The 11,080-nt window shown below is 50.3% G+C and overlaps 1 protein-coding gene across 1 annotated transcript; it reads right to left on the reverse strand.

The window, feature by feature from the left end:
* Positions 1 to 2,364: 2,364 nt before the first annotated feature.
* KLHDC7A (kelch domain containing 7A) lies at positions 2,365 to 10,766 on the reverse strand. The gene is made up of 2 exons (XM_081870908.1): positions 7,986 to 10,766; positions 2,365 to 2,822 (listed from the first exon to the last, which is right to left on the reverse strand). Exon 1 carries the CDS (start codon positions 10,627 to 10,629, stop codon positions 8,014 to 8,016), a length of 2,616 nt encoding a protein of 871 aa, XP_081727034.1. The 5' UTR covers positions 10,630 to 10,766; the 3' UTR covers positions 2,365 to 2,822; positions 7,986 to 8,013.
* Positions 10,767 to 11,080: the final 314 nt, after the last annotated feature.

Raw genomic sequence — 11,080 nt, forward strand, 5'->3', positions numbered from 1 at the left:
TGGTGCTGATAGTTAGGGATGATGGGAGTTGTAGTCCAAAAACAACTGGAGACCCATGTTTGGGAAACACTGGTCTAGGTGGCTTTAAAAGAGGATTATCGTATTTCTCGCTCCATAAGACACACTTTTTTCTTCCCAGAAGTAAAGGGAAATATCTGTGCGTCTTATGGAGCGAATGTGTGGTTCCTGGAGCCCAAAAGCAGTGAAAAGCAGATCACGCTTTTTTTTTTTTTTTTTTTTTGAAAGAGGGAAGGGGGTGTTGAAACAAAGCCGCTGATCGGCAAGCGATCGGCAGTGAGATAAGTGATGCAATAAAGGAGGCTGCCTGGGAGGGGGGAGGTAAAAGCCCATGGGTCATCAGGATTTTTGCATTGGGTCACCCCAAATTCAACATCAGATCACATAGCATGTCCATGGCTACAGCCTGCACCCCCAAAAAATCACGCACCCACTGTTGTGTGGGGCCGCAATGGTGCAAAAATGTGGTTACAAAGCACAGATCCACATGGATCCTCAGGATTTTTGCATTGGGCTACCCCAAACTCACCGTCAAATCACATGTCTGTGACCACAGCATAAACCACAAAAATCATACACCCACTGTTTCGTTCAGAATACTTTTTTTCTTGTCTTCCTCCTCTAAAAACTAGGTGTGTCTTATGGTCAGGTGCATCTTATGGAGCAAAAAAAATACGGTAGATAAATTCATGGCTGAGGGGGATAGTGATCCTTACTAGCCACGAAGGCTGTGCTCTGCCTGTATAGTCAGAGGTGACGAAACTTCTGAATGCCAGTTCCTGGAAGCTACAGGAAGGGAGAGTGAAATACTGCTGGTGGCTTTCCCACTGGGGCTTCTGGTTTTCAATGTGAGACCAAGATGCTGGACTAAATTAGGTCCAGTGGCCTAATCCAGGAGACTCTTCTTATCTTCTCTTGTCCGATTCAGCACTCCAGCGGTTGGGAGAAAAGGATCTGCCCCTCCCATCAGAAAAGGTTCCCTATACCAGTTTGATCCACCCTAGTTTGACACTTAAAGATGGCCAACCTGCAGTAAGTCTTTTAGTGGGTTCTGGGTTCCAGGGATCCTCTGCAGGACTGGTAACTAGCCTTGCTGTCTTTGGCAAATGATGGCAAAAACGGGACGTGGGAATCAATCGTCAGGAGCAATCCCGCCCCATCTTGGGCCTGCCTTTACTGCAACAAATTGGCCCGGTCTTTGACAGGCAGGCTGCCTGTGAATTACAATTATTTGCATTATTGAAGTGGAAATCTCTCCCCAAACGCGATGCGTTCTTCTGGGCACTGCAGGGGCCGTTTTGATGTTCCTGCCATAATTGGCTTGACATTTTAATGGGAGCAACTCACTTAGCTTGGCAGTCCTCATTGTATGATTTTGCTATTTATTCTTGTTTAAACTTGTTTGAGCATGTTTGTCTCTCTCTCTCTCTCACACACACTTTATCTATATATAGCTATAAGATTCAAGCGGTGGGGGATTTCATTAGGATGTTATCTAGCTCTTGCGTGATCGCGGTGAGTGGAGTCACAGCCTCCTGCAATCGACACTCTTGTAGGTTCCTGGTTCTTCAACCTGGGCTCCCCACACGTTGCTGGACTACAATCCCCATCATCCACAGGAAGTGTAGCCAATGGCAGTGGATGATGGGAATCATAGTCCAACATCTGCGGAGCCAAGATTAAAGAGCACTGCTTAAAATCTTGCAGCTTTGAAGGGAAATCAGTGGTGGGGGCGGGGGCGATGTCAGATCAGACACCTGGAATCTGATCTTTTCTTATCTTTTCTTCTTTACTAGTGCAATGGGATTCACCAAATGGATCCTGGTGCAAAAATCAGGACCCAGATTTATTTGCAGGGAGAGGCCTTGGCTTCCCTGAACCCAGGGGAGTTGAGTGGGACAGAATCCTTCACCACATCTGAGGGCAGCAGAGTAGATTTGGGATTGCCTTAGCTGTGAGTCCTGCACTGCAAGGGTTTGGACTAGATGACCGCTGGGGCAATTTCCAACACTGCAATTCTAAGATTCCATCTTACTAAGATAAACCATCCTAGAAACAACTAACAGTGACCATCCTGGAGCCATCTATGGCTTTTTTTTTTTTAAGTGCCTATAGTGGAGGAATGAAACCGCAGCCATTTGGAATCTGCACTCCAGATGAGTAATTGGTGGCACTTTGACGAAAATGCATTCTGAGACACCGAGATGTAAAGCGCATTAATGATTATGGCAGGTTATGTATCTTAATTATCCAATTTCAGTCACTTACAGTAATGGAACAACCAAGGGCAAATATGAGGATACGGCAGAAACCTTGATGAAAGCATGTGGCAGAGATCTCAAAGGCTACTTTGTTGTTACTGCTGTTTATTTTATTTTATCTGCATATTCAAGCCCCGGAGAAAATATACATAGGCCCATTTAATTACACACAGGCATTTAAAAGTCTGCAAAGTTTACTGCCCCTCTCCATTTGAGGTCCACACAGCTTCTGCCGCCATTGGCCGAGTCTCTGTGATGTCATGGAATGCTCATAAACACACACACACACACACACACACACACACTCCCACCTGCTAGAGAGGGGAAACTGTCAGCGATGGAATGTGGTCAAACACTGCAGGGCTGTGAAGTGTGTGTGTGTGTGTGTGTGTATTTGCGGTTCATGAGATGGAGCAAATCCTTGCTTGGTGCTGAGGCATAAGCTGATCTGTGAACAAGCAAGAAAGGCTTTTGGGGGCTGGGAGAAACTCAAAGATGTGGAGTTGAGACCGCTTTGGTCCCTCATCAAGCTTGCATCTTGTCCTACTTATGAAGAAAAGAGAGCTTTAGTTAAAAGAAAGTTCCAGGCCTTTATGAGATAATTTTTGATTCAATGAGCATTGATTAATTGAGCCCAACATCCGAGTCACCAGAAAGCTCTTTTAATCTGTACGGGAAAGTGCAGCGGAGAACAGTTGCGTGGATGCCATCTGCTCTGACCCAGTTGCCTTAACCTACCTAGTATTATGAGATGAGAGGCAGTATGGCATAATGGTTAGAGCATGGGTAGGCAAACTAAGGCTCAGGGGCTGGATCCAGCCCATTCACTTTCTAAATCCGGCCTGTGGATGGTCCAGGAATCAGTGTGTTTTTACATGAGTAGAACGTGTGCTTTTATTTAAAATGCATCTCTGGGATATTTGTGGGGCATAGGAATTTGTTCACCCCCCCCAAAAAAAATAGTCTGGCCCCCCACAAGGTCTGAGGGACAGTGGACTGGCCCCCTGCTGAAAAAGGTTTCTGACCCCTGGGTTAGAGTGTCGGACTATGACCTGGTAAGACCAGGGTTCGAATTCCCACTCAGACGTGATGAAGGTCACTGGGTGTGACATTGGGCCAGTGGCCATCTCTCAGCTTTAACCTACCTCACAGGGTTGTTGTTAGGATGAAACGAGGGAAGGGAGAACTGTGTGTCCACTTTCAGCTCCTCGGAGGAGGAAAAAAGTGGAACATAGATGTAATAAATAAAACCACTCTGCACATGCGCTCTATGTGGGGCTACCTTTGAAGGTGACCTGGAAACTACAACTAATCCAGAATGCGGCAGCTAGATTGGTGACTGGGAGCGGCCGCCAAGACCATATAACATCGGTCTTGAAAGACCTACTCTGGCTCCCAGTACGTTTCCAAGCAAATTCAAAGTGTTGGTGCTGACCTTTAAAGCCCTAAACAGCCTCGGTCCAGTATAACTGAAGGAGCATCTCTATCCCCATCATTCTGCCTGGACACTGAGGTCCAGTGCTGAGGGCCTTCTGGCGGTTCCCTCGCTATGAGGTGAGATTACAGGCAGTGGCGTAGCGTGGGTTGTCAGCACCCGGGGCAAGGCAAGTAATTTGCGCCCCCTAACCCGTGGATTTGCGCCCCCTAACCCTATCCCTAACCCTAACCCCCAGATGTTGCGCCCGGTGCGGCCGGCCCCCCCTGCACCCCCCACGCTACGCCACTGATTACAGGGAACCAGGAGGAGGGCCTTCTCGGTAGTGGCACCCACCCTGTGGAACACCCTCCCACCAGATGTCAAAGAGAACAACAACTACCAGACTTTTAGAAGACATCTGAAGGCAGCCCTCCACTGGGCATGTAAGAATGTCTGTACTCACTCAGGAACCCCAAAGCATCCCCATTGAGTGGTCCAGAGCAGAAAGCTCAGTCTCACCATAACTGCTTAGGCATAAAGGGTTGTATCCTATTAAGTACAATGCTCCATCTGTCAGAGGTTCTTTGCAATGCAGGGGGTTGGTCTAGATGTCCACCTGGGGCCCCTTACAACTCTACATTTCCTCCTTTCTTTCCAATCTTAAGTTCAGGTCTATACATTTGCACATTAATTTGTTGTTGTTGTTGTTGTTGTTGTTGTTGTTGTTGTTGTTGTGACTATTACTATTCTAATTATTCAAGTCCTCCAGAAAATTCAATAGCATTTTATGAATTTCGGTTAATACATACATGTTTGCATGCAATTTTGCCTAACATACCCATTCTGGCAAAGCCCTGATACAGTGCATTTCTGCATGTTATTTTCACTAAGAGATGCATTTTGATGCATGATTGAAACACACACACACACATCCGGTATACGCACTTCCACACACATGACTTGGCTGGAGAACGGCATTGCAAAATTTGGAGAGCTGTCAATTCTCAAGGGGTGAATAGTGTTTTCAGTCCTTGTACCGTTTGCGTTGAAAGGTGAAACTGGAATCACATTTCTCCCTGCCAAGAGACGTGAGGACAGCTGCTACCTTAAAGGCAAAGGGACCCCTGACCATTAGGTCCAGTCGTGGACGACTCTGGGGTTGCGGCGCTCATCTCGCTTTACTGGCCGAGGGAGCCGGCGTACAACTTCTGGGTTATGTGGCCAGCATGACTAAGCCACTTCTGGCGAAATAGAGTAGCACACGGAAACGCTGTTTACCTTCCTGCATGAGTGGTACCTATTTATCTACTTGCACGTGCTTTCAAACTGCTTTTGAACTGTATGTGCTTTCAAACTGCTAGATTGGCAGGAGCAGGGACTGAGCAACGGGAGCTCACCCTGTCACGGGGATTCGAACCGCCAACCTTCTGATCAGCAAGCCCTAGGCTCTGTGGTTTAGACCACAGTGCCACCCACATCCCAGCTGCTGCCTTAGATGCCTTTAAATGGAATTAGATCAGATCATGGAAGAACATAAGAAGAGCCTCCTGGATCCAGCCAAAAATCAGTGGCGTGTGGTGAAATTTTTAATAGGGGACCAGTTAGGGCTGCAGGAGCCGGCTTGCGAGGGTACTTGCGTGGGTGGGATGTCCAGACTTTGCACGTGAGCATCGTGCTTCCTTCCCTAAGCCGGGTGTCACAAAAGTCCAGTGCCTGCCCCTCTCTCCACCAAGCAGTGGCCAGAGAACCTGGGCTTTGGGAAGGAATTGGTTTGGGAGTCACGGGCGGGTGGCTTGCTGAATGCCACCCCCCTCAGTGAGGGCACCTGGGGCGATCACCTGGGCCCCCTCACCCCCCTTCCTATGCCCCTGGGTGGCAGGAGGGTTCTTGGACCCCGTCGGAGCAGATTCCTGGGCTTTGGGAAGGAGGCGCCAGGGGAACATTTAGGGGACTAGCCTAGGCCCCCCCCTGTTCACTGACTGCACGCCACTGCGGCCAATGACCCATACTGCATCCTGTTTTTGCAACGGCCAGCCAGATGCTGCAATGGGGAACACTCAATCTTAGCACTAGTGCCATAAGAAGAAGAAGAAGAAGAAGAAGAAGAAGAAGAAGAAGAAGAAGAAGAAGAAGAAGAAGAAGAAGAAGAAGAAGTAGTCACCCATCTAACTGGGTTGCCCTCCTGGAAGTGCCACAAAACCTCTGCATTCCACCCACGAGAATTTCACCAAATCCACTCCCCACTCCAGCCTTTTGCTAGCTTTCTAATGCAGTTCCCTTTTTTCATTAAGAGCATAAGGAGACTCTGCTGAATCAGGCTAATGTAGCCCAACAACCTGTTCTCGCAGTGGCGTGTTCTTGTAGTTGCCTACAACCAGCAAGGAGGATTCGAGCACAACAGCGCTCTCCCCTCCTGTGGTTTCTATAGCCCCACCATGCACCGGAGCTGGAAAGATCAGGCATGCATGGAATTGTTTGGCAGTTCCTTTTGGGCTGGGAATGGCCTTTAAGAACACAATACAGTGGCAGCTTGTTTCTCAAATGCCTTGGTTCTCAAACTCCGGAAACCCGGAAGCAAGTGCTCTGGTTTTCAAACTTTTTCGGAAGCCAAACGCCCAATGTGGCATTCGGCTATTGTTTCTGGGGCGCCTGCACCAATCAGAAGCTGCGCCTTGGTTTTCGAAATTTTGGAAGTCAAGCAGACTTCCAGATCAGATTAAGTTTGGCGCTTTTGTTTTTGCTATTTGTTTTGTGATTTTGTTTTTGAGGCCTTTTTTGGTTAATTTGTTTTTGTGTCTGGGTGGGACCCAGTTCCGGTACTGATTGATTGATTGATTGATTGATTGATTGATTGATTGACTGTGGAAATGGATAAAAGCCAAACAATGACTATCATCAGTGCAGGTAAGAATTTTTTCAATTTTTTTTTTTTTATCATCTACAATACTGTCTTATTTATTTTATAGTACAGTACATTGATTATTGCTTTCATTTTATGGATCGATGTTCTTGTTAGATAGTAAAAATCATGTTGAATTGCTGTTGTAGGGGTTGTTTTTAAAAGTCTGGAACAGATTAATCCATTTTGCGTTACAGTAATACCTCATGTTACGTTTGCTTCACATTGCAGCTTTTCAGGTTACTTTTCAGTGTTTACTTCCGGGTTTGCCCTGCACACACACAGGAGCGATCTGCGCACTATGCGCATGCACAGAAGCGATCTGTGTGCTTCGTGCATGCACATTAGTAGCGCTCTACTTACGCACTTTTTGGGGGTGCGAACAGCACCCCAAAATGAATCATGTTTGTAAGTAGAGGTACCACTGTACTTTCTATGGGAAAGCGGGCCTTGGTTTTGGAACGCCTTGGTTTTAGAATGGACTTCCGGAATGGATTAACTTTGAGAACCAAGGTACCACTGTAGTGTATTATGAGGCTGCTGGATCAGGCCAATGGCCTTTCTAGTCCAGCATCCTGTGGCCAACCAGATGCCTGTGGAAAATCCGCAAGCAGGATTTGAGCAGAACAGCGCCTTCCCCTCCTGCGGTCCCAGCATCTGCGATCCAGAAGCATTGCTGTCTTGAACTGTGGAGGCAGAGCCGAGCCATAATGGCTAGCAGCCATCGAAAGCCCTCTCCTCTTCCATGAATTTGTCTAATCCTTTTTTTAAAGCCACCTAGGTTGGAGGCCATGCCTGCCTCCTGCGGGAGCGAGTTCCACAGTTCAACAATGCGCCGTGTGGTTAATTGATGATTGACAGAGGACGGTTAAAATCAGAGCACGGAAGACCCTTTTGGCACAGCGCCCTGAAACACATCAATATGGGTGGGATGAACCTTTGGTCTTATCCCGCACGGCTCTCCTTATATTCTTGCATCTCTCTCTCCCCCCACTCACTCCCCCCCAGAATGCTATACATTCATAAACAAAATCAGAAGATGACTTTGAGAGCTGAGAGCAGGGGAGAAGGGAGCTGAGTTAGCCATAGGGTTAAGCCTCCCTTGTATCACAGATAATGATGGTGTGCAGCAGGACTGTGGCACCCCGGCTCCGCGGCATTTGCCTACATTCGCACTGACTAGGCCTGTATTGGCGACCGTCCAAGACCCCAAAGGCTGTGTTTAATTTGCATGCAAATTTACAAGGATTTAAGTGCCTTAAAATAAACAGATCCTGCCAACCCGCTTGTAGCTCCATCTCCCTTGACAGATTTGTGGAAATTGGCTAGTGGGCTGTGTGTGTGTGTGTGTGTGTGCAGCGGCAAGGCCTGTGGAATCAAGCAGCTTCACCTCCTCGTGGTTCCCGCCATCGGTGTCCTCAAACCCTCGTCTGTACCACTTCCCTGTCCGGCAGCACGAGAGTCACAGGCGAAAGGGTCCCTCTGGGGGAAGGGAAAGTTTGTAACTCCTTGGTCCCAAACCGCGGTGAGACATAATCAGCCAGGAAGCGGATGTTGAACTGCCGGCCGATGCAATAGACCAGGTTCTCGATGACGGCACACTGGAAGCTGGCTGGGAAGGGCATGGGATGGGTGGCACACTCATACCAAAGCTTGGCCCTGGCGCCACAGCGGTAGACACTGATGCCCATACTCCGGTTCAGGTCAAAGCGGTAGATGAACCCATTGACGGTCACCATCTCTGTTGTCCGGTCTTTGTTTCCACCGGTGAGGCTGAACTTCCACGTATCCGTCTGCCCAACGTATCTCAGCAGCATGTAGCGCAGAGTGCCCCCCGTGACGTAGATCTCCCCATCGCACGCCGTGGCGGTGTGAGCCACGGCGAAGGTATCATTGGGCAGCGGGGCGGCGAAGGTCCAGCGGTCCAGGCGTGGGTCGTAGCGCTCAACGGTGTAGAGGCACTCCCCGCCAATGGCGAACAGGTAGCCGTCCAAGGCAACCAGCTTGCAGTGCGGCCTGGCTTGGTTCAGTGGGCAGATCTCGCGCCAGATGTTGGTTAAAGGGTTGTAGCAGAAAACCCGGTTGGACGGCTTCTGGCGCCTCCCCTGTCCTTCGCAGCCGGCCGCCACAAAGAGGTAATTGAACATGCTGCACATGGCACAACCCTTGGAGACGACTTCCAGAGGCACGTGAGTCAACAGGTGCCAGGTATCTTGTTGGTCGTCGTAGTAGCAGAGCCTGCTCGCATGCTGGCTCTCGCCCTGGGAGCTGACGTCCGCCACAGCCACGTACTTCCTCCCCCGCATCCTCCGCTGCAGGATCAGGTCCCTCTCCATGCCGTTGAGGCGGCTGTAGATTGCGTGGGTCCTGAGCACCTGGAGGTAGTTGTCGCTCATGACCTTGTAGGCCGCTTCCCGGAGCGTCTCCAGCTTCTGCTTCTTGGCTGTACACAAGACCTCGTAGCAGTTCCCCAAGTCCAGGTGGATGTCGATGGAGGACTCTGAGCTGAGAGGGATGTGGAAGAACTTGGCGCCAGCCACCAGCTCCACTGTGGGTTCCTCACTCGTGTCGCTTTGGAGACTCTGCATGGACCCGACAAGTGAAGAAACGGAGCTGGAACGGAGGGGGCTGAGAGGTGGCGTGTCCAGTCCTGACAGCCCAGAAGCCAGACAGCCAAACCCTTCCATAGGGACCTGAAGCTCTGGGTTGTCTATGATTTGATGGAGGCTGTCTTTCCGGCTGAAGCTGCCAGCTCCAGGTCCTGGAGGTTTCTTGGACCTCTTTTCTTGGACAGCAGCCTCATCCTGGCTCCCAGGTTGCTGGGGCTTTGTCTCATCCTGGATAAGATGAGGAAGAGCACCAGAAGATGGAACATCTTCAGGGTCATCTTCTGCTGCTGAGGTCTGGGCTGATTCCTGACCCAACCGCTCATCAGAAGCATCAGGGATGTTGATCACAGGTAGCTGAGAAAATGGTTGGGTACCCAGGCTGGTGCAAGAAGGCATTTCCTTCAGGACTGACTGGGAGATGGACTGAACGTAGTAGTCATAGACTTTGCCTCTCAGGCTTGTCCCAGGTACCCCTGGTTGCCCATTACTGTTCTCCTGGAGCTTCCGCTCTTTAACTAGGTTCTCCTCCACCTGAACTTGGGCCACAGAGGAGAACATGTACGTGGTGTGTGACCCAGCATGGCTATGGTTCATCTTCAGGCCCATGTCAGAAGTGGCATGGAACGACGGACGGGTCCTCTCCTGCTCCTCTTGGGTCGGGGCTAAATGCTGCCTCTCCTCTCCTCCAGGTGGATCACTTCTCCCTCCTCCTAAAGTGGAGCCATTCTCATCTGCAGGGTGAAGTGCTGAATGCCCAGATCCCTTCTCCTGAGCAGCCAGGCAAAGTCCATCTTCTGCAGAGCTGACATCCTTGTGGCTGCCGTTCAAACTGCAGAAGCCGCCTTCTGGGGAGAGCAAACCTAGAGAAGGCAACCTGCCCTCTGACTCCGTTGCAGTCCCTGTGACTGCGGCACTGTTTCCGTTGCTGAGGACAGCACCAGAAGTCTCCCCTCCCTTCTCCTCTTCTGCCATGGAGCATTTTCTGTCTGGGGGCAGCCCGCTTCCCAGGTGACTCATCCTCTCCTTCTCCTGTTTCTTTACCTCTCTTTCCCCATCCGGCTCTCTGCAGGCAGGTGTATTTTGCCCTCTAGATTCCCCAAAGACTGCAGGCCCAGGTGCCCGAAGCAGCGGGTTACCCCCTGCCCTGTGGTTCGGCTTCTCACCCTTGCTGTTGACCCACCGGTGCCTCAGTCCAGGGGGCCGTTCTTCCTCCCTGCAGCAGACCATGCTCTCCGTCCCCTCTGCCTCTTCGCTGCCCTTGCCTCTCTCCCCGCTGGCTCCTTGCTGGCTGCCGCAGGGCACCCGAGACTTGTAATATCTGTACGCCAAAGTCAGTAGGAGGAAGGCGGCGGCCGAGAGGGCCACCCTCGCAGCCAGCTGCATGTCTGAGCTCTGCTCTCCGCTTACCTGGATGCCGGGGGTCATCCTTCCATACCACACTGGGTGCTCAGGAATGCGAGAAATCCGAGGTTAATTATTTCTTGAGCAGGGGCTGGCTCCAAGCGGCCAAGGCCTGACTCCCAGGAAGGTGACTTTTACCTGTCGACAGGTAGAGAACACCGCAGGCTCCCTGGCTGGTCTCCCTCCCTCCCTCCCTCCCTCTCTGTATGCCAGGTGTCTGCTTACCATAGGAGGTTTGCATATTTGAACAAGGTGGGCCGGGCCGGACACAGGTGACACGGGATGTGTGTGTGTGTTTGTGTGTATTAAGTGGAAAACAAAGCAAGCAGACAAGACAGAGTCTCCCAAATGGGGGTTTAGTTTACCAAGCTTCTGTAAATAAGAGAGGAAACTTTGGAAAGCTACGAGGAAGTAGGAAGAGAAAATGAACAGGTGCCTGTAAAAATAGACTTTCCCAAGCTGATAGGAGCTGGTC

The sequence above is a fragment of the Podarcis erhardii genome, assembly GCF_964252035.2.
Source record: "Podarcis erhardii genome assembly, chromosome: 7".
NCBI lineage: Eukaryota > Metazoa > Chordata > Lepidosauria > Squamata > Lacertidae > Podarcis > Podarcis erhardii.

Excerpts from the sequence above, each read along its gene's own strand:
- KLHDC7A (XM_081870908.1), bottom strand. The coding sequence starts at position 10,629 with ATGACCCCCGGCATCCAGGTAAGCGGAGAGCAGAGCTCAGACATGCAG.